This window comes from Penicillium oxalicum, chromosome II (genome assembly GCF_001723175.1).
Source record: "Penicillium oxalicum strain HP7-1 chromosome II, whole genome shotgun sequence".
NCBI classification, from domain to species: Eukaryota; Fungi; Ascomycota; class Eurotiomycetes; order Eurotiales; family Aspergillaceae; genus Penicillium; species Penicillium oxalicum.
Genome location: NC_064651.1, coordinates 1976706 through 2002866, shown reverse-complemented (window position 1 = coordinate 2002866; position 26161 = coordinate 1976706). Strand labels below are relative to the sequence as shown.

The 26161-nt window shown below is 50.9% G+C and overlaps 10 protein-coding genes across 10 annotated transcripts; 6 read left to right on the top strand and 4 right to left on the bottom strand.

The window, feature by feature from the left end:
- Positions 1 to 202: 202 nt before the first annotated feature.
- Positions 203 to 460, top strand: POX_b02590 (uncharacterized protein; the record flags this gene model as incomplete). The annotated part of the gene is made up of 1 exon (XM_050111503.1): positions 203 to 460. One exon carries the CDS (start codon positions 203 to 205, stop codon positions 458 to 460), a length of 258 nt encoding a protein of 85 aa, XP_049971849.1.
- Positions 461 to 1511: 1051 nt separating this feature from the next.
- POX_b02589 (uncharacterized protein) lies at positions 1512 to 2471 on the top strand (the record flags this gene model as incomplete). Its single annotated transcript, XM_050111502.1, has 1 exon — positions 1512 to 2471. The coding sequence occupies one exon, from the start codon at positions 1512 to 1514 to the stop codon at positions 2469 to 2471; it is 960 nt and encodes a 319-aa protein (XP_049971848.1).
- Positions 2472 to 6249: 3778 nt separating this feature from the next.
- On the top strand, positions 6250 to 9311 carry POX_b02588 (uncharacterized protein; the record flags this gene model as incomplete). The annotated part of the gene is made up of 2 exons (XM_050111501.1): positions 6250 to 6618; positions 6693 to 9311. The coding sequence occupies 2 exons, from the start codon at positions 6250 to 6252 to the stop codon at positions 9309 to 9311; spliced, it is 2988 nt and encodes a 995-aa protein (XP_049971847.1).
- A 3228-nt stretch (positions 9312 to 12539) lies between these two features.
- Positions 12540 to 12816, top strand: POX_b02587 (uncharacterized protein; the record flags this gene model as incomplete). The annotated part of the gene is made up of 2 exons (XM_050111500.1): positions 12540 to 12630; positions 12713 to 12816. The coding sequence occupies 2 exons, from the start codon at positions 12540 to 12542 to the stop codon at positions 12814 to 12816; spliced, it is 195 nt and encodes a 64-aa protein (XP_049971846.1).
- A 712-nt stretch (positions 12817 to 13528) lies between these two features.
- Positions 13529 to 13837, top strand: POX_b02586 (uncharacterized protein; the record flags this gene model as incomplete). The annotated part of the gene is made up of 1 exon (XM_050111499.1): positions 13529 to 13837. One exon carries the CDS (start codon positions 13529 to 13531, stop codon positions 13835 to 13837), a length of 309 nt encoding a protein of 102 aa, XP_049971845.1.
- Positions 13838 to 16798: 2961 nt separating this feature from the next.
- POX_b02585 (uncharacterized protein) lies at positions 16799 to 18184 on the bottom strand (the record flags this gene model as incomplete). Its single annotated transcript, XM_050111498.1, has 2 exons — positions 16799 to 17887; positions 17975 to 18184. 2 exons carry the CDS (start codon positions 18182 to 18184, stop codon positions 16799 to 16801), a joined length of 1299 nt encoding a protein of 432 aa, XP_049971844.1.
- Positions 18185 to 20068: 1884 nt separating this feature from the next.
- POX_b02584 (uncharacterized protein) lies at positions 20069 to 20919 on the bottom strand (the record flags this gene model as incomplete). The annotated part of the gene is made up of 3 exons (XM_050111497.1): positions 20069 to 20602; positions 20782 to 20827; positions 20897 to 20919. 3 exons carry the CDS (start codon positions 20917 to 20919, stop codon positions 20069 to 20071), a joined length of 603 nt encoding a protein of 200 aa, XP_049971843.1.
- Positions 20920 to 22012: 1093 nt separating this feature from the next.
- On the bottom strand, positions 22013 to 22129 carry POX_b02583 (uncharacterized protein; the record flags this gene model as incomplete). The annotated part of the gene is made up of 1 exon (XM_050111496.1): positions 22013 to 22129. One exon carries the CDS (start codon positions 22127 to 22129, stop codon positions 22013 to 22015), a length of 117 nt encoding a protein of 38 aa, XP_049971842.1.
- Positions 22130 to 24103: 1974 nt separating this feature from the next.
- Positions 24104 to 24313, top strand: POX_b02582 (uncharacterized protein; the record flags this gene model as incomplete). The annotated part of the gene is made up of 1 exon (XM_050111495.1): positions 24104 to 24313. The coding sequence occupies one exon, from the start codon at positions 24104 to 24106 to the stop codon at positions 24311 to 24313; it is 210 nt and encodes a 69-aa protein (XP_049971841.1).
- Positions 24314 to 25510: 1197 nt separating this feature from the next.
- POX_b02581 (uncharacterized protein) lies at positions 25511 to 25815 on the bottom strand (the record flags this gene model as incomplete). The annotated part of the gene is made up of 2 exons (XM_050111494.1): positions 25511 to 25698; positions 25770 to 25815. The coding sequence occupies 2 exons, from the start codon at positions 25813 to 25815 to the stop codon at positions 25511 to 25513; spliced, it is 234 nt and encodes a 77-aa protein (XP_049971840.1).
- Positions 25816 to 26161: the final 346 nt, after the last annotated feature.

Below are 26161 nucleotides of genomic sequence, written 5' to 3'. Positions count from 1 at the left end.
ATGTTTGGTCTGTTTGGTCTGTGTGTTTTACCGCGAGCATGACCGCCTACGCTTCTGATCCAGTTCTGGAAGTGCCCCCTCTTTTTGCCTCTGGGATTCCATTGCGGGCTCCACCCGATGGTTCTTCCTGAAGGGGTGATGAGGTAGATCAAAGGTTATCTCTCTGCGAATGACATAATAAAGTCTGGATTTTCCACGCAACATGTCCACCGGCTATCCATCACAACTGAGAATCAGAGTTGCATCCCTGCTCCTCTACAGTGGATACAATCATGCAACTGCATTGTTCATGGCCGGGGTTAAGAAGAGAAGAAGGAAAATCAAAAAGAAGGTCGCAAGGTGGTGGGGGGGCCACAGTCGCTCTGTTCCGTCAGAGTGGATCGCCAGTTCCTTGCGAGACCAATTATGGCCTGCAGAAAGATTGTCGCATTACCCCATCCGAGAAGAAAAAAGAAGGTGATTAAAAAAAAGCCCGCTTGCGATGTACTGTACATGCACATGGCCCCTCCCAGAACTGCACATGGAACGTATACTCGAACTGGGACGAGCTAAGCAGTCACGATACACCCTTCCAAGGAGCTCCTGGGTATCCGGTTCACTGCAATCTCATCCAGCGTAGAATCAAGCGATGGTCTGGAGATGGACTCGGAGCATTCTCCTGTGGACGTAGGATCTCTGGCAGATAAACCGTGCATAGCGCACCATGCTCTGCATAGTTTATTTCCTCACGGAGTTCTATCCGAGTCACTATCGGAGCACATTCCTATCTCCCATCTCCAGTCGCTGGTGTGACTTTGCCAGGCGGTGCCAATCTGGTCTCCATCCAACGTTCAGAGGCTCCAACGAGCGTGAAAATCCCGCCGGCCTGGAACTCTGGAACTCTGTCATACCCGTTTAGGCAGGCGACGAAATCGGGTTCCCGGAGTGGAGATCCCTTCAAGAACAAGCATTGCGCAAGTTTGTACGATCCCACTCTTCCTATTGACTCGATCCAGCTTCCTGTCTCCCACCGACAAGTCACGACGGCCGAATCTTCTGCTGGACGCCCAGTCCCGGTGCCCACTGCCCATCCGCTGGACCCCTCTGCTCCTCCGCCCTCCACCATCATTTTCCTACCCACCTTCCCTAAACAGTTCATTGCCCCCCCTCCTCCCCTATGAAGAAAAAAAAAAGAACAGAGCGGGAGGGTAGAGACAGTGTGAGATAGAGGAAGGAAGACAAGAGGAGGAGGAGGATCGCGCCCTTCTGGTTAGGATGCTCGTCTAAATGGCACCCGAGTCGGCCCTCCCATCCGGTTCTCCTTCTGGCATTCGTCTCTCTCTCTCACCCACTTGTTTCTTTAAATTGACCTTTCCCGCCACTGGTGCTATTCCCTTTCGTCCCGCCCGACCTCGGTTCTGTCTCGGTCATCGTTCCAAACTCAGCAAAGTACTATATCACACGCGTGGCTGTCGCTCCCGATGACTGCCACACTCTCCCACCTCAAATCAATCACCGCCCCCAGCTCCAGCATGGCCCCCGCGGGTTGGAACAATTTCCACGTGGGCAAGGAATGCGGTCATGTGAAATGGTCTCGCAAGATCACACCCAAGTTGACGGTCTCGTCGGGCCAAACGGTCACTTTCGATGCCATCGATAGCAGCAATGGTCAGCTCAATCCTGCCTCGGACGCATCGGCGATCAGCACTCTCGACCTCGATATCGCCAATCCCGTCTTCGGTCCTATCCACGTACAAGACGCTCAACCCGGGGATGTTCTCAAGGTGGAGGTGTTGGCCCTTGAAGTCGCAGATTGGGGTTGGTCCGCCATCATTCCTGGGTTCGGTCTGCTGGCGGAGGATTTCCCGGAACCGGAGATCAAGATCTGGTCCCTCGACCGTGAGAAAGGTTATGCGCAATTCAAGGATATGCGAATTCCCCTCCGGCCTTTTCTGGGGTGCATGGGTCTTGCGCCCGCCACCGATGAGGAACTCTCGACCGTGCCCCCGACGCAGGCCGGGGGCAACCTCGATTGTCGGGAGTTGAGCGTCGGCTCAACGGTCTTCTTGCCTGTGCAGACAGCCGGAGCGCTGTTCAGCTGCGGTGATGGACACGCTGCGCAGGGTCAGGGAGAGGTCTGCGGAACCGCCATCGAGACTCCCATCAAAGCCACCCTCCGTTTCGAACTGGTGAAGAATCAGCCCTGGGTCACTGCGCCTCACTACCAGACGCCTCCTCGCGCCCAAATACCCAACCCTCTGCCCGACCTGGGCACCTACGGCGCCCTGGGCGTGGCACCCGACCTCTACGTCGCCGCACAAAGTGCCGTGCGTAGCCTCATTCAATGGCTCATTCACACCAAGGGCTTGACGAAGAGCGAGGCCTACATCTTGGCGAGTGTCGCGGGGGACCTCCACATTACGGAAATCGTCAATGTCCCCAATTACGAAGTGGCCATCAGCCTTCCTCTAGGTATCTTCAGTTCCGACTGAACGCATCACTTTTTTCACCATCGGCATTGCTCAATTTTGAGGCGTTTGACTTTTTTTTTTTTCTTTTTTCTTTTTTTTTTCGCGGGGTGGTCCTTTTTTCAGGGAGTGCTTTCTGTTCGGATGTTAGATACATACATTTTGCGGCGTACTTGGCGTTCTTCCTTCTCTCCTTTGGAAGAGTCTCTGGGCGGCCGACGAAGGCTCTGGTCGACTTGCGTCAGCAAGCGAAGAGGCTCCATAACATTGGTGCGGCTCCGCTCTGTTTTTCCTCCTCTGGACTTTTTAAAATGGGCTTTTTTTTAATTTTTGGGAATTGCATGAGATGTCCTGTGATGAAGTCGAGGTCTTTTTGAGCGATTTTTGAATAGCATGAGATTGAAAATGTTTTCCCAGCTCTCCGGACAAATTGACCCTACGCTTCCTGCTGCTACATACTGAGATCTCCTCCATCCAGCATTTGCGCAATGCATTCGTGTACACCGCCCGCTCGACACAGCCAACACTCATCCCACTGCTCAAAGTTGAGTCATAATGGAGTTGGGGCCCACTGCACTCCTCATACAGTTTCATGCTATGGACAGCACGTATACGGGAGAGTCGGGATCTGAGTGTTCGCTACCCGCTCAGTTGTTTTTTTCTTATTCCTTGAATTGATGAAGAGGGGCTGAACCCCATCAGAAAGGAGGAGTGGGATCTTGACCTTCCTAAATCAGAACTCTGTTATTCGTCGACTCTTGACGAATTTCTGGGGGACGAACAGGGGCCGAGCGGCTTATCACGAGGCGGACGATAAACTTTATCGAAAAGGCGGAGGAGCCGTCGGCAGCACAGTGCTGAAGCTGAAGGGCTGGGAGATATCCATCTGGGCAGGATAATAAGGGATCATCATTTGACAAGTACACTTCATTGGAACTAGACATACTCCGACTGAGGTACTCTTGACAGGAGCGCAATGGGTTCCAAAATCGGTCCATCCGCTTCAAGCTGACACCCGTCATGAGTCAGACTCATCGAGAGCTCAAGTCATGGGAAATTGAAATCATTTGTCCTCGTGAAATTGAGCATGTCTTCTTCCCTCCACCCCCGGGCCTCTTTGACCGTTTTTACCGTATGAACCTTGGAGGTGTCCATAATGAGCTATCCAATCAAGCCAAGAGTCTCCAACGCATAGATCTTCCAAGGTTCCAGATCCGATATCGGCCACTTTAAGAAGAGAGTGGCGTCCTCGGGCGGACATGATCGTATCTCGCTTCCTCGAGACCGCATGTGCAAGTGCACTTTACCGTCATGTATGCACCGTCCAGCCCGGTTGTATATCGGGGAACAAGGGCAAGGGCAACGCAAAATTGATCGTCCGCAGTATACAGTTGGTCAGCCCGGAGGCGGGATGGAGAGGGGGCCAAGGATTCTCCACTTGATTAGTCGTTGCTGAGAAATGATACTCCGAAACCGACTATCTGCATCGGCTGTGCATCGCAGTCATCCCCCCCCCCTCCCTCCATCTCACTGGTGCAGTGGACCTAAAGTCAGGTAGAGAGAGATCTATGGATGCAAAAGTCGAGCGAGCTATCGCACATGTTATCCGGGGGAAAGTACACTACCCCGGACACCGAACAGTTACTATGTCGTGTGCACTCAGCCCCACCACTAACCTGCATCACAACCTACAACCTTCTATTATCTTCCCTTCCTACATCACTCCTATGGCCCTGAACGAGATACCATCTGATGCAGACCGTAAGCCAGGGGCTGAATTATCACCTCAGCAGCGAGCGACTATGATGTACACGTTTAAAAATAGTTTTTCTAGCCAAACTAGGCTATCCCGCGAATTTAATTGCCAGTGCCACCGTAACACTACAGCCGTACACAGCTCATACGTATAAACGTTGGCAGGAACGCAACGATTCTAAATTGTGTCCCTGATCAAGCAGACCCCTTAATTTTATATATTGCTCTTGCCGTCTATTTATAATTGAGGCCCACCGGTATCCTTTTCGAGAGCTGTAGGGCCTTGTCTAGTAAGCTGGGCAGTTTTGGGGGGTAGGCCTGGCAATTAGTTGCGAGTAGTTGCAAGGCCTGTGTTCAAACATTTGGTGATTATACTCTCAGCCTCGTACACTGCTTCGTACTGCCGACCAGCATCGTGAAGTGTCAGAAATGCGGTGCAAATGTTTCGGAAACTCAAAAGCGAATGCCCTCCATTTACTTTAGAACTCCCTCACTAGGCGAGGTATGTCTCGTGATTTGGCATAACAAGGACGGGAGTCTGATCTAAGAAGCTGAACAAGGCTACTCTCACCACTATCACAAGGCTTAGCGTTCAGTGCAAAGTGAGAAAAAAAATCGTGTTGCCTGTGAGACGGTTTATGGACTGAGATATTCTGTGATTCTGTAGAGGATTAAGAGAAATGCTCTGATACTACTCTTGCAGACGCTACTCGTACCTAGCTTGTGTTGACCGTGAAGAATGGAAGATGCGTACGAGAACCGTATTCAAAAATTGCGTTCCATCAGGTAGATACTTACGTGGCGTCCATAAATTGCAACAAGACTGTGGAGTCGTCATGCTCACCATCTGATTCAGCGCTATTGAGGGCCACTCAATGTGCTTAGGAAAGAATCCGGCGTATTCCCAGTCAAGAATAGCTCGCAATTTCAACGAGGATCGACAATAAAATGATGCTGCGCAAGATCACTGTGACGGATTGGAAGACGTATTCGGCATTCTTTATGAATTTTCTGTGGCCATTGACTTTTGTCTCGAGAGCCGTATCACTCGGTGTCATCTTCGATGCTTCTAGGTGCGCTAGGATCGGAGCGCCCCCCGCTGTTGCTGCTTGCTGTCATGATTGAAGGCAAATCGCTCCTCTGTCGATAACTGCATCGTATTTTTATCGAATGCTCTCTCTTCAGTCGGGAAAGTTGTGTTCTAGAGAAAAGAAACAAGAAAGTAGTCTAGGCGATTATATTTAAGAGCTCATGGATGTTTCGCGGTGCAGACGGTGGATTTAGAGCCAAGATCTCTGAGAGAGTAGGGTAGCAGACTGCACAAGGTTCATATTGGGCGGCTGATTCTCAATAAGCAGCCATCGTACTCCATCGGGCATAGGAGATCCGGTCGATACACTCGTTAATGACTACCGTCAAGGGTAATAGCTGCTGAACGAGGCTGAAATGAGATTTCGAAATCATTTCTGTGGTTCATGTACAGTATCTGGCATTTGTACCGATCTGACGGTTCACGTTGAACAAATGATTTTCTCTTTTTTGATGGAGGCCTACGTTATGTTGTAAAAGGCATCTGATCATGAAGGATCACGCCGACATTGAAGCTCTGGAGCGACTATCATCTATCGCTAGGCAGAGGTATTACATCTTTCTTATAGACTTTGGCCAATTGAATTTTTGGCAGAGGATCGCATTGAGCGTCCCAATAACTGGATTAGTAGTTGGTAGCTCCCGGGGTTCGTAATCATTCACATATTCGGCAATTACAAGCCAGCAAGGTGCACGACTTGATATCACAAGAAGCCATATTCAGAAGCAGATAGCCTTTTAGCTTACAGCTCCAGGTGAGGCGAAATACAGCAATTCGCTACTGTATCCCATTACTGGAAGCATCAGGTGCCCAGTCAGCCTGTCGTGCTGGATGGGAGTCACATGACACCGCGTTCGGTGCGCGCGTCGAGCTCGCCACATCTAGGAGGGAACCTGCGACGAAAGGGCCGATTCACATCCAGACCAAGTCGGCCTCTGATCACCCATCAGCAATGTTATGGATCCCATTCTCGATGGTTTGAACCACGCGCAGCGCGAGGCCGTCACGTCCTCGGCCCCGATCCTCCAGGTGCTCGCTCCCCCGGGCTCGGGCAAGACGAAAACCCTCACGGCGCGCGTCGCGTACCTGCTCTCACACCATGGTTATCAGCCCCAGGATGTCATCTGCTGCACGTTCACGATCAAAGCCAGTCGGGAAATGCGAGAGCGTCTGAGTAAGCTGATCGGGGAAAAATTGCAGTCACGGCTGATTCTGGGCACGTTTCATTCGATCTGCCGGCGGTACCTTGTCAAGTATGGGTATCTGATTGGGTTGCGGAAAGGATTCGGGATTGCAGACTCGGATGACACTCGAGCCATTCTCCGGGTACGTCTGAAGGTGGAGAGGTGCCTGTATTCGCGCTCTGCTATCATCGTTTCGTCACTAATTATCTCTAGTAGAGGATAATCAAACGTCTCAAGTCCACGATTGATATCAGAGCCGCCCAAGCACGGATCTCAAAGCACAAGGCCCATGGTCTTGCTCCCAGGGACTTGACCGACAAGGTCAAAGCTGACGAGGCAGAACTGGTCGATATCTACAGCGCATATAATGAGGCTCTTGTCGCAGCCAATTTGCTCGATTACGATGACCTGCTTCTGCGCTGCTGTGATCTGCTAAGAGAGCATCCTGAGTGCGTCTCGAATGTGCAGACGGTCCTGGTCGACGAGTTTCAGGACACCAATATCATCCAATACGAGTTGATGAATCTCTTTGCCGCCAAGCACCGTCGGATCACGATTGTCGGGGATCCAGATCAAAGCATCTACGGGTTCCGGTCCGCCGAAATCCAGAACCTCCGGCGAATGCAGAGGAAATACTCCAATACGTGTGTAGTTCTACTGGAATCGAACTATCGTTCGTCGGGCTCTATTTTGAACTCTGCTCAGGACGTGATTGAGCAAGACACCACGCGACCTGCAAAGAAGCTCGAAGCCACTCATCAATTTGGAACTCTGCCTGTCTTGCGAAAACTTCCGAATCCCAATGCCGAAGCGACGTGGATGGTTCTTGAGATCAAGAGAAGCATAGCATTGACGGGGAGATTGCTACGCATGTCCGATTTTGCGGTTCTTCTTCGCTCGGCTTCATTATCCACGCGCATCGAGTCTGCCTTTGGGCGGGCAGGAATACCGTACAAGATGGTGGGTGGTCGCAAATTTTTTGATCGAGTCGAAGTGAAAACACTGCTCAACTATTTACGAGTTGTGAGCCATTCGGATCATTCGGACGCGTTGCTGAGTATCATCAATGTTCCCCCCCGGCGTATTGGTGATGAGACTATCAAGCTGTTGACGGGGGGTGCGGACAAGGCTGGGACCCCCTTGTGGACCTTTGTCAAAGACGTGGTCCAGGGTCGCAGGGCAACGGAAAAAAAGCTACAAAAAGCGGCGGAGCTGGGCCTCTCCTCTCTCGTCAAGCTCATCGATTCTTCCCGACAGAAGTTACAGGACTGCGCCGATGCGTCCGCACCATGCATGCTTCTGGAATACATCACGGAGAGTTTGTCCTTTCAAGAGTATTTGCTCAAGGCCTACCCGCTGGACGAGGACGGTCGCTGGGCGAACGTGAAAGAGCTGATGGGTCAAGCAAACGACGTCGCCCTGTCGGGGAGTGAGACGAACCCTGAAGAGGAACTGCCCGAGATTGAAGGTGTCGAGCAGCAGCAAACTCATCCCGGCGAAGAGGCTCTTTCTCGATTTCTCGCCAATGTAGCGCTGGCCACCGAAGCTCAGACCAAGGATGAAGATGAGGGGGGATCAGGAAGCGTCACGATCTCGACCATCCACGCTGCCAAGGGCTTAGAGTGGCCCGTCGTCTTCATTCCAGCGGTGTACAATGGAAGTATCCCTCACTCACGCGCAGAGGTGGTTGACGAGGAACGGCGTCTTCTATACGTTGCCATGACTCGAGCGCAGGTACTCTTGTATTTGAGCTTGCCGCTCAAGCAATTCCGGTTTGGCGAGGGGGAAGATGGCTCGACCAGTCTGACGCCTTTCCTGCCTCCCAAAATTGTCAAGTCACGCTTTCGTCTCAAAGGTCCTCAGTTCCACGAGCAGATCGTTCATGGTATCGCCGATACTCTGCGTCGACCGCGACCAACAGCTGAGGCACTTTGCCAAGATATTGCGTCGCTACCGTCCGTGTTGGACGATAAATGGACCTCGGAAGGTGAGGAGATCCGCGCCGACGAGGACGAGCGGAATGACAGCCAACGCCACGGTGATCACATTCAAGGGCCATACCCCAAACGCAGAAGGCCAGACCATGAGGGGCGAAATCCCATGTCCTACACGACTACTAGCAGTGTCAACTCCGGTGCTTCGTCTTCGTTTCTGGTTCCCACTACGATGTCCACGGGTGGATTTACCTCGGCCAGGGACTATATCGCGGTTCAGCCAAATGATTCCAAAAGTGAAGTTCGCACACAGGCCAAAGACCAGGCGTCGGCTCCTGGCACTCGCCAGGACGGACTGAACCAAGCCAGCATCTCGACGTTCTTTGGGAAACCCGGTGCATCCGTTTCCCAGGGAAGACCTACTCCGCCTGCCAGTAGTAACTATTCATCCCGTCAGCCATCTTTGCACAACGGCCCAGCTTCTTCTGGGATGCAGCAGCCTGACGCCAGCAGAGTCCCGACCTCTCTTTCCTCCCACCGCCTCCAGCCACGTCCCCTTCATCCATCCCGGCCCGCCCTCGAGTCTACCGCTCCGACAAACTATACCTGGATGGCCGCTCCCACCTCATCACACGCGATGAAGCCTGCTCGGATGTTTTCCGCGCCATCTGCGTTACATGGACAGCCCACCCAGACCGCAACACAGAACACCAGCGAGGCGACGTCCGTGGCTACCAACGGTGTTCGATCAAAGGCATTCTACACGACTACAATGGATCAGGTGCGTCAGCAGGCCCCGTCGGCGACAGGACGTCGCACACTGGGTATCCGGCGCAGTATGAATGGCTGGGCCGAACGGATGAAACGAGAGAAGACCGGTGGGCAAGGGGATTCCATGTAATGAAACGCCCCTCTCTTTCAGAAGAAATTTACATTGATTTGGAGAGACAGGGAAATGGTCATACTTTTTTTCCCCTCTCGCATTTTTCTCTCACTCTCTGCATCTGTACACGTCGTAGCCTCACTCTGATCCAGCGGCCTCTCCCTGCTTAGTGATCGGATTTTGCAAGACTCGGCCACTGCATGCATGCCTCCATCCATCTCCCCCCGGATCGACAGAAAGGAATGGGTGGAAGAAGATCATCACCATTCCGTCCATTGGATCAACGATCTGCCTAATCCACAAGGGGGGGCAAAATCTGGGTTCTAGACGCAGTGAGGTGACGTGTAGCCCTGGGAAGAATTTATGGGGACCAACGACGCGAGGTACAGCAGGTGCCAGTGCCCATGCACGTCTCTTGGGTCGTCAATCAAACTTGGAGGGAAGTTGAGGAGGGGGGGGGGAGAGAGGGAAAAGAAAGAATCAGAAAAAGACAAGGAAAAGGAAATGTCAAAAGCATCCACCACGAGCGCAAGCTGCCGACCCAACGAGTCTGTGTTGTTTACTTGGTTTCACTCGACACTTTGCAGGAGTCAGATGACCTCGGGCGTGACGATGTGCAGTTTACAATCTACGACTCAGTCACCCGTCTAGCGCTCCTTATGGAAGCATGGACGGTATGGCTGTGGTACGGAATACAGTATTTCTCCATGGCGCAATTCCGTCATTTCGCAATTTCGCTTCGCCTCACGAAGAGTGACCGTACAATGGGAGCTATCGTCCAAAACGTGTCCGAGCCAACCCGGTAATCAGTTCTCAGCCCACCGACACGTAAAAATGGTCTTGCAATGGGTGGAATTGACGATCGACCGGATTGAGGACATCCAAGGGGGTCGTCCAGAGAAGGAGTGATTGGCGCGGATATTGGCTCTAATCGCGCTTCTCGCCAATGATGCCGAGTTGTATTTTTGGGCTCAGGGGCAAGGGAGGAAATCAGAGGCAACGCAGCTGTTCCAGGCCAGGAGCCAAAGGCCCGGACGAGAAAGTACCACCACAGAAACACAGCAAACATAGCAAACATGCGCCGAAAGGAGGAATCTGGACCTGAGTGGACTCTGGGACTCATTTAGAGTCCTGGACTACGGACTACGGACTGTGGAGAGTGGAGAGCTGGCCGGATTGGGTGTAGGCTTTGCTGACAAGTTGTCAGGGGGGGGGCGAGTCCCCAGTACCACAGTCACTGTGGTACTGTAGTAGTGTGTTCGTACTGAACACTTGTACCAGGTACACATCCAGCTGGCTACGAGGCTGTTGAGCCTGACCGGCGGGAGTTGAGGGATCTCAGGGACTTGGATGTCGGTGAAGATCAGCCTCTCCACCCTCCCCCCTAGCCCTCCCCCCCCCCCCTAGAATATCTCTCTTTCTCCCCTTCCTCAATGGGCATTGACATCACTGTATTCACTCTGACAAGTTGTTTTCCCTTCCCAGACAGTAGACCGTAGACAGTAGGCAATCATGTGCATGGGACATTCATGACCGATGCATCGCCGATTCGGAGCCATGGAATGTACTGACAGCCATCATTTCGTGTTGGTGGTCAAGTGATTGGTCACATGGGTGGATCCAGCTCTTCCAGCCTGAGGCATCACCGCTCGTCCTCTCCGGACGGGCTGGCCGCAGGCTTGACATGCTGTACTCGGGTCCCATCGGCACAGAACGACCGCCTACAAGAGGGACAACCTATTGGGTATGATGTATGATGTCCATCACCGGCCTACCTACTACTGTCATCGATAGGACAACATGAAGGAATGGTTGTGCAGCACAACTGGACTGAGTGAAGAATCGATCCTACTACTATCTTCCTCTTCCTCTTTCTGCAAGAATAGCTCTCACAGTATTTATCCGGTGAGGTTCCACTCTGAGACCCCCATCTGATCCATTCACCATTCAATAGGAGGATCCCATGGAGGAATTATTGTATCGTTGTATAATATATACAGCATTGCACATACGGAGCCGGGGATCCCTGATCCTGTACTGTGGCAGTCCAGAGAGATACGTGGTCAGCGTGTGAAAGAAAGCATGTACGGTATAGGTATACACGTTGGATGTCTGGTCGACCATGCAAATGTACAGTCTCATCGCCCGTGCTTCCCGTTCCAATACCGCAGGAGCCTCGGAATGGTATTGTCTGTGAGACCCACCCTAGAGCTCCATCTCCTTCCTGACTGGCTGCCTTACTTTGGACCTGGCATCATGGTCAATCATCGACGAGGATCACTCCGAACGGATACCAGGCACCAAATACTGTTGATGTAATAGAACTGTACCACTGCACATACCCACATCGGTCCATGACTACGCATGCTTATCGACATCAGTTGCCCGTATGTCGTATGTGAACGTACCGTGAAGGTTCTCTCTCCCTTTCCGACGCGTTCAGCTCGCTACCGGTCCGGATCATGACCAAGTCACAAAGGAGGTACCACCCACTGCATAGAAGAGTCTATCGTCTTGCAAGTCACCATCCAGTTCCGGTCTGTGTGGTTCCGTAGACGATCTTCGTGGAGCAATCGAGATACGTCAGGGGGCTGATCCATTCCCAATGGCCCAATATTCCCATTGCTTCATTGCCCTTTTTTTTTTTTTTATTTTTTTCTTTTTGGTCCTCAATGTGACTCGCGACCCCCCAAGCTTCCCGGGGCGAGCATGGCGGCTCAGGGTTCCCCGGAATTGTGTAGATCAGATGCACTACTCAATTGGGTATAGTGCCAAAGATCCAGAGAGAGAGAGAGAGAGAGCTCGGGGCAGCTGCCCTGGAAAGTATACAAAAAGAAAGCCTCTCTGCTGCCTTTCCTGTAAACACTTTCTGGCTACACTCATCGCATCTCCAATTCACAAAATCTTTATCCTGCCAACACTTGGGGTATCATCTCCCATCAGCGCCATCATCAGTCTTTGAATCTCCATTGTCTTTTTGACCGCTTCCCATCTCATTAGATCGGATTCGCACCCAGTTCAACACTGTCTGCTCTCTCATTCTCTCACGCCCTCTCTCTCTCCCCCGTCTCTCTTTCTCTTCTTCCCTGTCCCAGATACTACCCTAATCTCTCTCCCTCTCACAAACCACCTCCATTGACCTGTCAGTTGCCCTCCTTCCACTTCTGTGATCACGCTCTCGTTGCCAATTTGGGTCTTTCCACCGATCTTCTCAAGATCATCATCTTCAATTTCACATCCATCACCATGCCTCATAAACTCTCCAACGACTCCAATTCCACTCTGGCCAGCGGTGTCAGCAACACATCTGATCAAGTCATTGCGACACAAGTCCGAGGTATGCTGGCTTGACAGCCGTCCCGTCCCCCAGGTCCGATAAGAATCCCGCTAATCTTCTTTGGTCTTTTCTGCATCCTCAGCCAGCAATTCAGTCCGCAGGCCTCCCGTGATCATCCACAATAAGGGTGGTCAGATCTATGACGAAACCCGACCCTCAGATTGGGACAAGCAGCGATGGAAGTAATCTAATCGTGCTTCAATCACTCAATCCCGGGGGGCAGAGAGTACCTTGATGCGGGTGGATCTGACGGCAGAGGGAACCTTGGCGGAAACGATCACGGGGAGAAATGGGAAATCACAACGACAAAAAAAGGAGGAAAAAATGAAACAAAAAGAAGAGACAAAAGCAAAAGCAGCATGGCCGTCTGTCTTGTCCTGGAAGTTCAACCTGTGCATCGACACGACTCAGCCGCAGCCCGGTGAATATGCGCACAGCGGCTTAGCTTGGCTATGTCACTTGCCTCGCTGTGCTCCAGTTCAGTCTAGCGCCATACTGTCGACAACAGGGAATGGCTGTGACGAAAAAAAGACATGCTCGGGTCTATGACATGTCTTTCACTCGATCAATGGATCAAGTGTCAACAAGACTACCGGTGCAAGCGACAGCGGCTCGATCTCACTACAGCCTATACGTCCTTGTCTGCAAGTTCTTTTTTTTTCTGGGGCAGTGTCTTCGCGATATGTCAGGACCGGCTTTTCAAGCACAGATGATGAAGACTCAAGGCGAAGAGATGGCCATGAGGCCATGGGCGATCTTCCATGCCAAGCAAAGCTTCAATTTTTGACCAGGTGGAGGACTTTGGCACGCCCACTCCTCACCTTGAGTCTCTGGAATTCTCAGCAATTTGTCCAGTACCGCTTGATCCGCGCGTTCCTCACATTTTGCGTCCTGCCACATGCTTCTTTATGAGCTAGGGTCACCTCCAACACGGCTGGTTCTTGGACGGTCTGCTTCCTTTACCCCAGCCACCGGTGGAGTCTCGAGCATTCCTCCCCTCTACTGTCTTTTGACCTTTCCATTCCTCTTTTCCTGCTGGTGTCTTCTACTGATCTTCTCTGGCCCGGCGGGTTTCCATGCCTTCAACGGCCAGGGAGATGTGGATCTTGCTAGCATTTTCCCACCCTACATCCTATCCGACTCGTCGACCTCCTTCTTTTGTACTACCTGCGCCTTCCTACCCTCGCCCCCCGTGCTTCATCTTTAATGTATCACCACAGCGACTTGTCCTTTGACTAAACTTTTGGAGTTTGGGGCTTATTTTTGGTGTTTATGGACTCATCACGCTCTCATGTTTCTTTGTTTCATTCTTTTTGATTTTGCTGGACATTGTTGGTCCCAGCTCAGACTGTACCTCCCCTCTCACTGCTGCTCTTTCGTTAGGCCCTCTCTTCCTCTCTTCTTTCTCCACTGCAGCTCCTCCAACTTCTCACTCGCCCCCAGATTATCACTGCCCTTTCGACCACTCATCTGACTTTGTGGTTCCCCCCCCTCCCCTCCATACTTCTCCCCAGTGCGAGTGTGATACGTGTGGTATTATACTGGGAACTCGGAATTCACCCTGATACCGAGCCCCCCCGGGAAATGTTGTTGACACTCACATTGAAAGCCTTATCCATGGCATATCTTTTCCTTTCATGTTTCCCCCATGCCCTTGTCTGGAATTGTGGGGAGAGATATTTGTTTTACTCTGGACTCTTTTCTTTTTACGATGCATAGCGTGGATAGCGGGAATACTGACTAAACAAATTGTTTTGCCTACTACTAGCAAATACTTTAACAATTTGAATCCATTTCAAGATTTTTGATATAACACTTTGAATATCCTGGCTTTGACTTCTATAATTATCTCCTCCTCTCTTGTAGACTGTTCTCTGTCGGTTGCCTTGGGTTACAATTTCAAAGTTGCAGGTATGCATATGTCAGCAGGGACCCTCTATATTGATCCCGTATCAATCAGTCATGTACATCAAATTTAAGAGGTGATGCCTCCAACTTGTTAGAATGACAGCAAATTTTGCAGCATTCATCCGAATACATGTAGTCACACAGCTAGACGGGAGTGAAAAGGTTCCAACTAAGAACCTGAATGGAGGATTTCTATCACTAGGTCTGACAAATAAGGTTAATTCCTAATCTAGAGTGCCGGATCTAGACAAAATTCTGGTCCATCCATTTTTTTCAAATGTTAACATAAGACATATATATCCCGCACTTTGACACCTATCAATGAAGGATGATGTATCTATCTACCAAGTAGCAGTTATTCTGTCCCCCCCCCCGGGGCCTTTAATATAATATCCCGGGAATAAGGTTAGAACATATGAAACGACACTATTGAGCTCAAATAAAAATACTACCTAATGCACCGAGCGACTTTATCATATATGCAAGAAGCACTGTGCTACAACTTTCCAGACTCCTATCCTTTTGCATGCTTCAAGTCTTCAAAGTACCCAGCACTAGGATAGATTTAAAAGACCCCGTAAGAGTCCTGCTTCATCCATGAAGAGGCTTGTATGGATACCTATCGGCGGGGGTTGAGTCCGGTGCGGGCGGGCTTTTTCATCGAGGAATGGAATGCCCTGATTGACTGATGGAGGTGGGCATGTAATGGGATTAGTACGGACAGGTAGGTAAAGAGTTGGACCTACCTACTTTGCCTAGCTATCTGGGACATGGGTAATGATTTCTCCTTATGAAGACATGGCTGGCCAATCTATTCCATCATTTTTGATGCTAGGATATGCCCGGATTCGACACCAGCAAATCGAGTAGTAGTAGGCGTAGGATGGACCGCGGACCGATTCAGACTCCTGCTTCCACCGACGGAGGATCCGATCCCGGTCGACGAAAGGGCGAGAACACACGAATGTCAAGATCAAAACATGCAAAGAAACCATTCTGTACATGTGGGCCTGCAACCCACTTGATGCATACACGGCATCCAGCAAAAAGTCGATTGTCAAGATTGAACTAATGTCTCGCCACTTCCGCTGCACTTACTTCAAAGGTGATATAATGAACTAGGTTTAGAATGGACAGGCAGGTAACCACAAGACGATATTATTCTCGGGCCATGTGGCAATCTTTACTCCACACAGATGATGAAATAAAGGTATCTGAACAGATCCTGACAGAAGTGTCATGATGGCCAAATGTAAGGATAAATACAAAAGGGGGAGGTCAAAAATGAGGAGATGACGATGGGGATGTAAAAGTGAGGTAGTTGAACAGGCGTATGGATGGCGAAGACGGGTCAAAGGGTTGAGGGTAAATCATTTTTCTTCTCCGAGGTCGAGGAACGATCTTCCACACGGAAGACTGCCAGGGTTGTTTTTATTAGTTTTGGCTCTTTTTTTGCTTTTTTTTGTGTGCGGCCGTTCTGAGACGGTTCAGACACATTAAAAAACTTTTCTGAGTGGGACTGCTGTGGTGGTTGCGGATTGGGACTCAAGGTCCACCCCATTGGGGATGGGCTGAAACGATCGTAAAAAGTGAGTGATGTGATGCAAAAGTGCAGCGCTGCCGGACGCGCATAAGAATAAGATCCGTGGAGAATATCAGATGATCTCCGTTGGGAAAAGGAAAGAATAGAAGACAATGTGTGAAAGGTGCGGTGAACAGGTGTGAATGAAAATCAATGCAGGGGGGGATAAAAAGTCCAATTAAAGACACAAAGTGCAATTTGGCTCGCTCTTGCAATGCTATGTGGAATGAGAAGAAATGCAAAATGGTGACCTTGAAAATGATGGGAGGTCACAAGAGATGGGGTATGCAAGGACGCGTAGAAGAAGAACAGGAAGATCGAATGAAATGGCTGGTCTTCGACTCCAGTTCTGCTGACCGAGACCGTATGCTGACAAAATGATGTGACAATAGAGACGCAATGAGGGATGACAATGAACTTGAACATGTAACTGGCAACGAGATTGACGGGAGACAGTGGGAAGGAGAGAGGAAATCCCGGCGTAAATCTGGGCATGCCACTCGACGTGCAATCCACACATTCCCAAAGAGGATGATTTGATCTTTCCTCGGCCTTGAGAGTGACAATGGCAGCGGCTCACGAGGTGACAAGGAGAATGCACGGGCCAGCAGTTTCCCAAAGAAGAGCCGAGGTCTCTCCCCTTCCCGCGACTGTCATTTCCACTATTCACGCACATGGCTACATCATTGGCGCGTATGTTGGGTCGATTGCCATCTGAGTCGGAGGGGCATAGGATGCCACCTGGTGCGACTGTTGAGGAAGGTACATAGCTTCCTGCGAGTGATAGCCATCGGGGGCAAGATACTGCATCTCGGTGTCGACATCAGATGGACCACAGCCGTGCGAAGCTGTCACACCACGGCCAATTTCCTGATTCGCAGTCATTTGAGCCTGCGCGGGATAAGGACCGGTTTCCGGTGTGATGGGCGGGGTCATGTAGCCACGAGCGACAGCGCTCAACTGCTGAGTCTTTTGAGGAGTCGCAAGTCCCATCTCTCCCATGTAGGGCTTCGAGTCAGCAGGGGCCTCGACCGGTGGCGTGCAGCGAGAGTAGCTGGCCAAGGTAGCTTGACGGCTGAGGAACTGCTCCATGATCTTGGCAACTCTGGAGAAGTGGGATGAAGCATACTTCCGGGCCACAACAGTGGACGGCTGGTGAATCTGCAGAGAAAGTCCCACGACGGTCGACGAGTCATACTGAGCAGCCCAATCAGTGCTACGGGGCTGAGGGCGGTTCAGCACACAGCGAGCAAGAGCCAAAGCAGCCCGAGCGAGCTCAGACGACAGCTTGGACACGAAATCGCGGGGGAACAGAGCGATCTCGAGAATGTAGAGAGCCATATGCTCGACCTCGGCATCATAGGGCTCGTCCAACAGGGCAATCGAGAGGAACTCGTCCACCGTGGGGTGTCCAACGGACCATCCCAAGGTCTGCAGGACGTGCCATTCCATCTGGATGAACATGTCATCATCGTAAAGAGAGCAGCACATCGACTTTAACTCCTTGACAGTAGGAACCCGGTCCTTCTTATCATTGTACTTGGCGGCAATCAGAAGAGCTGCACAGCCGACCAGCTGATAATGGCGTTTGTAGACCACTCGCTTGGAGCAGTAACGGTCCAGCAAATTGATCGCCAGGAACAGGGAGGAAGGCAGGAGTTGGAAAGCGGTATGGGCCTCGATCAGAAAATCAAGCAGGTAGGGACGCATGAACCACTGAATTTCCGTTTGAATATCAATTGATTCCACATCAGGCAAAGTTCGGCTCTATTTCAGATGGACATGGGTCAGTACACGGCGGTCTCCAAGACAAGTAATGCGCCAGCCCATTGATGGACGGATGGATCCACTTACGTCCATTTCCATCATGTGCTGGACCGCATCATCGCGGTACTCATCACTGGTGAGACGAGAAAGCTGAGTAGCCATGGCATATTGCCGCTCACGATTCACAAGCTTATCATGTTCCTGCTTCGCCTGTCGCTCGGCCTGGGCTCGCAGATCCTCCTCAACGAAGAAGGTATCACAAGGCTGGTAGCCGGATCGAGGACGAACATAATCCATGATGTCGAGGGCAAGGAGTGATCAACGATATGGGTGGATGGGCAACTCGATCGAAGTTACAAGAGCCAGGTAGAGACGCAACGACCTGCAGAGCGAAAGGACGTAGCAGATCACGACGGAAGTGAGAGAATGACAGTCGTCGGTATTAATTGTAAGATAGAAAAGAAAGACTGGGGTAAGTTGATAAAAGAGTGTGGTCCAGCTTGAAGACGCTGAGTCTGGAGGCTGAAAGGAGGGGCGGTAGGATGCAAGGCAAGAGCACAGTCGGAGCTGTGATGGAGGAAGTCTTCCGAGATGGAAAGCTGTCGGAAGGGTGGATTAGCGATGGAACGAAGGCGACAGAATTAAGAAATTAAGATTAAGGATTAGAACAAAGAGAGTGAATGTGTGTGCGTGCGGTAGAGAATGAGCGTGGAGCAGTGTGAAGAGGTAAAGGAAAGAGTGTGGGATGGGAAAGAGCGATTGCCCTCAACGGATGAGACGCAAGTAATATCGACTTGTCTGTCAAGGGCCAGCAAGCAGCAGAGAGATACTAACCCCCAGCGAAAGAGCCTTGAGGCACAGGGCACAATGCAACCCTTACCGTGACGGCGAGTCTGGCATCTGGGCTAGGCCAGGCACGCAGGAATGATCCGGTGAATTAGAATTCTGGTGGATGCCAGTCCGAGAGATGGAGAACGAGCAAACGTCTTCACCCCTAGGCCGGGTACTGCTTGGCGGAATGTGGAGTATAGGCACTGGCCAACCCTGTAAAGGGGGGAAGAGACCACGATTGTCAGGGGAGGGGAAGAACGTGCAGTAGGGATGACGAAAGCACATACACTTCACGAGTTAACGTGTTCCGTGGGAACCTCCTGGAAGGTCGATAGGAGGACGAATGACGGGGAAATCGGATCGTTTGTGAGAAAAGGTCGAACAGTCACACGAAGCAATGGACGGCAACCAGAATCACGCTTCAGACCGGAGTTCTATAACGCAAGTGGCATAAGGTCAGCACTCGGGCGATCGGAGCGATGAAAAGCACAAAACAATGATCATCAAGTATGCGTTGTTGCCCAGGCGTTTGACCATCGAGGACCCCATGCCCTGGCATGTTGAAAATGGAGGCTCAATTCTTGCTATAAGATCTTCATGGCCCCTTCTTTGCACCTGTGGAAAATCTCGTACAATAGTGAGAGCCGGCCCTCAATGCATCGACGGCCCATTGATTGTTCAGTTGATAGGGCATGCGACACAAGAGTGTTCCGTGACATTCGTATAGTACGTCCTCAGCTGGCCAAGTCGCTCTTCCTCTGACGAGGTCAGAAAGAAGGATGTCCAATCTTCCTGTCGAGCATGCAACATCGAATGCGAAGAGACAATCAAATAGAGCAGCCATGGCGCTGGAGAGAATGACTGTCCGTCGCATTGAAGGCCTTTTCAACCCTGGAATCCACTTCTACCCGACCACTGCCGACCAGCAAAGCTCCTTTCTCCTTCACACCTTGTGCATGACCTCCCAAATATGCCACTCAATCACCCACAATCTCCCACTGACAAGGCTGCTTCGTACTTAATCACGATCAAAAGGCGGTGGGCTGAACCGTGCGGCACTGGGGTCTTTCGAGGTTGCAACGTCGGGGGGAGGTCGGGGTTGATAAAATGGAAATCTTTTACTATTTTGCACATACCTAATCAAACGGTCTCCTCAATCAATTGCAAGCACAAGAACTCAAGAGTCCTTGTGATCATCAGAAGGAAGGCTCTTCAAGATGAGATGTTCCCCACAGTATCGCTCTTCTAACCAGCAGGAGCGGGATCAGGGAGGGCGGTCGTCGAGGGTTTGGTCCGAGGATCGAGAGGGCACCGGCGGACACGAAGAAGGGAAGTTTCCTGCCGTTTGAGCTAACAAACGTCAAGGATTGGGAGGATTGTCGTAATCGAGGAGGGGATTCGACTCGACAGGAGGTCTAGATGGGACTGACAGAAGAACGGGAGGCGGAAAGACTCAAGTTCTCGGTCAGTTGGACCAGACTCCGCACACTCCACGAATTGACCAAAGGAGAAGGAGGACGAAGAGAGGAAAAGGGCTTGGTAGAAGAAAAGAAGGGGAGGAGAGAAGGAAGAGGATGAGGGGAGGAGAGGTACAAGGAGGAGGAGGGTTTTAGATTCTCTCTCTCCAGGCGGATGTGGAAAAGAAAAGAAGGCGGCCGCTGAGACAAGAGACACGGAGATATTGGGACCCAGCTTTAGCTGTGCGGTATCGTCATAACGAAGTTTCCGGGTGGAGGCTGAAGCTGTACGGAAAGTATGCACGATTGGCAGCGAAGGGTATTTGGGGTGAAACGGACCTCGAAACTTTGGAGATTCCTGCTGCGACCGTGATGCATCCTCGATTCCGACATTGATGCTGCAAGTGTACAGGACAAAGGTAGTATCCTACGAAGCGTCCGGTTACTGAGCCCCATTCCGTCTTCAGCGTCACGATCAATGGGCACCGCTGTGGTATCTACTTGGACTAAAACTAACATACAGATCGTCTGCCGACCGACTGTATGATTTGGAGACTCGACCCGGAGCGAGGGACAAAGGGTAAGAAAAGGGTGTAAATTACATACCAGAATACACTCGGTGTGGGCAGTTATGGCAATGGGGCCGAGGATGCTATCGAGCAACAGTAGTGGGTTACCCATAGAAAGGTCGGGCAATGGTTTCAGTATTTACAAGACATACCGCGGGACCCAGTGGTCGTCCATTGCCCAGATTACTAGACGGGTCCCAGCCAGTCATCCAGGGCTGGTCAGGGGAGGGGCAGCGCGTTCTCGGATGACACATACTGTACAATGCGATACCTACAATACGTCCATGATGTGATTCTGACCCTTCCCCTGCAAGGTCAATGCAGGTTGGGAGATTGAGGAAGACAAGTCATCTTCAGCGGCTTGTACTCGCCTGGAATCACCGTGGCTCAAGGATCTTTCCATCGTGGATCGAGAATGTACGTTACCATGAAGTCATATGACAGATTCATTGCTCCAGAAAGTGTGTTCTACGCTAATCGTTACTGTCTTACACACATCGGAGAGGTCACTGGGCGCCGGTCGGTGTCTGGCTGAAGGGAATGATGAATACTGTACGTCTATACCCGGTATACAGATTCCAGTCCAGGTACACATCGCACGTATAGTCAGGTTGGAATCCATTTGGAGTTCACACCGTAAGGTGCTCAATCGTGAGGTAGTGCAGCTTGCTGGTATCGAAACGACCCGACGGTTTACACCGACTTCCACCTAGTCCGACAAGCTTGACTAGTAGCCGAGATTTAGTGTGCTCCGAATCTGGTACCATGCCCATGGCTGCGATGTGCTACAGTTGTATTCCGGCTTGAACAAGGAATTGCTTCCCTGATCGACGAAAGAACCTGAAGGATTGCGAATCAAATTCTGGGACGGACCTGAAAATCAAATCCCCTCCCAGCCAGGATGACTATGAAAATTTGAGCTCCATGACACCTACAAGAGTTCCCGTGCACGTAAAATCACCGGCCATGCAACACTTGGGATCTGTACCTTCTCAGGAGGTGAGGTCTGAGCCCCCAGAAGTGGCCCTTGCTCGCGTGGTAAGACGGGTCCATTACGACGAGACCTCCGGCTTCAATGGGAAGGGTGAGATGTATGTACCTTCATGACACCGACCCTCCGCATGGCAGATTTTGGTACCAAATGCGATTCGCGCGGCTCCAATATGGAGGATTCAATCATGGCCAGCCACCTCGACACATCACCATCTATACTGTTTCGGGCCAGCTCTGAGCTGTGTTCACACTTTGATCGAAGGACAGGCAAGAAATCAACATTTAAGGTTGAAACGCTGACTGAACAGTGGATTCCGACACGCATTCATCGCCAATTTGACCGTACATCGCGACCCAGTCATTTTGATCCGCATACGCTGTTTGACTCCCATCTGCGCTTACTCATGTATGGACCACATTCAGCTGCGCGAGTATTTTCGATAAATTGGAACCACTCGGAAGACGGCTGACAAGGTTCTCGAAAATAACCTAATACAGCCACTTACTCCTTGTATGGACAGCAGTGGAGATCTCCTTTGCGACCAGCAAGACAATGGAAGTCGACTTGTTCCAAGAGTGCCCTTCCTAGGTATCTAAACTCTAGCTCTCATTCAGCCCTTTCCGGCCCTTCCCTCTCTCCCCTGGATCACACCTGACACCGGGGCAACAAAGATTGACTTTTGTCTGGGATATCGGAGCTCGTTGAAAAGTGCTCAGTCCCTGGACGAACCGGAGTCGTAGATGAGGTAACATCTGTTTCTCAAAACCATTGTCCAGGAATCGATGTTTCGCATCCAAGTTCAACCACAGGCTCCAGGACGACGAGATAGCTGCGGTATCTGTTACCGTTGATCTGTTTGGATGCATCCAAAGTTGCCTCTTTCGTCGTTGCATCTCAATGTCTTGGATCGAGACGCGGTCGCGGTCGCGGTCGCTACCGATGCTGGATGATCAAACCCACTCGATTCGAAATGAGCAGTCAAAGATGAGCAAGGATCGACCCGATCAAACAGCAGCACTCTGGAGTTGAACCATGACTGGGTTGCGTCCAATAGTTTATGCGCATACCCCGTACTCTCTTACAAGGTAGTAAGGAACTATAGTACATATGAACAAGGAACGACCTGACAACCAACAAATTACGATTGCACGCGCGACGTGCTGTAGTAACTGTCCACTTGTACAGGATCTTGTTTGGACCCAAAGTGCTCATCTTCCTCCACTAAAGCGTTTGAGCCATTGGATGCGTGGATTATCCATGGCCCCCCCCCATCGACTAGCGCTGAGATGGCTTGAAATGGTTCAACTTTAGCCTCCGGATACGGTCGCGTTCCAGGATCTTTTGGAGTTCACGCTCCGTAACTGGACCACCGTCCAGGATTACCCTGGCATTGACTTCATCGCGGCTCCCCTCCCCATTTTCGCCTCCCCTTCAGCTCGGTTGGGCATAAGTGGAGGATCCGCCTTTGGCTGGAACTTCCGCATCGGCGCATCCTACCCAGCTGCCTGGCTCACGCGCAAAGTACATGGCCTATAATGAGACTGAAACGAATGGTGCTTCTGTGCTTTTCCACCTCCATGGCCCGCCCCTTTTTCCCCTGCTTGACTTGTTCTTTCCTCAGACCCGAATTCTCGTTGTGTTGCAGCCATTCTGGCCCGCACTCCTTGTGGGGAATGAATTGGCCCCAAAAGCAGGTTATGTATGTGCTAAAAACTAAATAAGTAGTCTTCCGTCTTCCGTCCGCGCCCCAGAACCCTAGTGCTTCCCCCGATCCTGATTCCGTGGAACCTGATTTGATTATTGAGGTCGCTCTGATTACGACGAACGCGCCCCGACGTGTCTCCCATTCCTCCTCCAGCACGGCTGCTGGGCGCGTTCAGTCATAAGATTTGCCTTGGCAATTGGACGATCCTAGTCCATTCCGGAGTCCATCCAAATATTGGAAACCAGTTCCCACAATGCAACCTCCTTATGTATCTACCACCCAGGCTGCAGCCTGGAGAGCGGCATCGTGGATGAAATTGGGACTTGTTTATCCGAGACTCGTCCTTTCCGTGATAAGGTTTGCATAACGAGGAACAGTATGGCCATTCCCATGTCTCCGACGCCTCCCTCGCTTTCACAAAGCTTTACGCATCAGGAGTCCCACCTTCGTTCAATGGATGTTGGGAAGCATTGCAACGTGTCGAAATTCTTGACCTCCAACAGTGAATTGTAGAACTCTGATTGAGCATTAAGCGCTGAAAATGATAAATAAAGAAACATGCAATCCATTGCCGCCAGTCAGGGGCTTCGGTTCAGACTGGCGCCCTGACGTCCTAAAATACACTACATCGAGTCGGCATATCAATCGAGCAGACTCTTCATGGAGAGGCCCAACGCGGCAACGCATACATTACTCCATGGTCTTCAATGGCAAACGGAACCCGTTGCTGCCAATTACACCAATCGGCCGACTGTGCTTAATGAAACTCGAACTCCAGTCGTTCCACCAAAACCTAAGGTACCGGATGTACCTCTTACGTACATACGTGTCAGTCTTACACAGCAGGCGATGATCTTGCCATTACGTTAATATGTGAATTCCATCCTGGAAACATTCTTCGTTACTTTTTCAATTTCGAGAAGACAAGCTCTCCGGGGGGGCGGTCAGAACCAAGCATTCGATGAACCCTCTCATATCATTAATATGAGCATGGATCGCGCTCGTGGGTGGCACTTGGCCCAAACAGATACCTGAAACATCCAGCGGTATCTCAATCAAAGCTCACTCAAGCGGGTCGGTACGACGCAGCCATGTAAGGGTGTTTCTAAAAGCGCAAGTGAACGAAAGACACGGCTCGCTATTTTCGTTGGTTAATTACAGGCTTTGCGCTATGGAAATTAGATGTCCGCTTCCAAAGTCCGACTGGTTCTAGGTGGCGGATATCGCAGCGCGTCCAACGACTGACAGTGATTTCAAGTTGTAGGCCTTGACGCCAGATAAAACATGCGCACCATCTACTGCATCATCATCTGTAACACGACCGATGCATTCGAGTACCTCAATAGATCGATAGGGAGGACATGATTGAAAGTATGGCGGATTATTAGCCAAAAGCCCATCGGGGTTGAATACTAGTTCAGTAGTCCTCCAAGACGTCCCCGCAATAGCTTCTGCAGACCCAGAGGCTAGCCCCCAAGTCTCGCAGCTGATCGCAGAACTGTAAATGGCGGCGTCTATGTCATTCAACAAAGTAAGAGTTCCAGACTGAGTACCTACTCGAAAGGTCAGAGCAGGCTGTGAAGACAACCTCGCCCAAGACCGGGTCCTTCCGTCTTACGCTAAAAAGGATCTATTCTCGCGTTTGATGGTTCACAGCATCTAAATATAGACTGGCAAGAGTTTCTACCTATGATTGAAGGTGCTTGAGTGAAGTCCAGTAGACATCGCTTTGAACTGGCTCTTAATCTCACAGTGGAATCCGCCTTTGAATAATGGAGTCGACAGGGACTTTTGCTTTAATCACCCTTTTGCCGTTCAGTTGTTTCTCTTAGCCGAGTTGTTTCCTCGTGGTAGATCTGACACGTAGGGAGGAGCACCGGGCTCCCATCAATTTGCTATATGCTGCCTGGCTTTGAGAGCTACCCTCTTAGCCGATTATCGATGAGCGATATCGAATTTCCAGAATTTTCACTCATCTAGCTTTCTTCGGGCATTACCGCAAACGCCGAGAGATACACGCTTATGAGCTCAATCTCACGGTGGTCCAGAAGAACATCCCTAGCAAAATTACAAACATAGAGTTTCCAGGCAGGACCCTGAAACCTTAGCACTCGAAAGAATCTCAGCCTTGGTGAGGTGCGCCTTCTGTGTCTTGGAGATTTCTGATCGAGATGATCCCCATGTGAACTTTCTACGAGTGCATCTGGCATCAGCCTCGACGAATTGAGCTTCGAAGACGTCTACATTGATAGGAACTGTTGAAGTATGAGCACACACGCGCGTGGTCGATTCCTTGACTCACACTGAGTCCCAATTCAGATATAACCCTTGCGAAGAACCATCGTGTTAGCGCCGCTTTCGGAAAATGCCATCTTTGTCTCTGGTAGAGCCGTGGCCGAAACCCTGCAGCTTTCCTCACGCTCTTATACCGATAAAGACACAGTCACTGAGCGAAGAGTTTTCCTTTATGCAAAGCTTGGGAACTGTCGCAGACAACTCGAGTTGTTGAAGTGTCTCTGAACAGTGGTTTGATTTTTGTAGTTGTTTGTATGATTATATTGATTCGACCATAGAAGTAGCCAAAGGAAGGGTGAAGTCCGCTCGATAGAGGTATAGGCGGAGCGTCCGCCAATCAGTCGTCTGGTCAGGTTCTGGAAAAATCAGAGTGTGGAATGCCAGTGATTCGGGCAATCCGTAAGCGGACCAGTGATGCCTTGT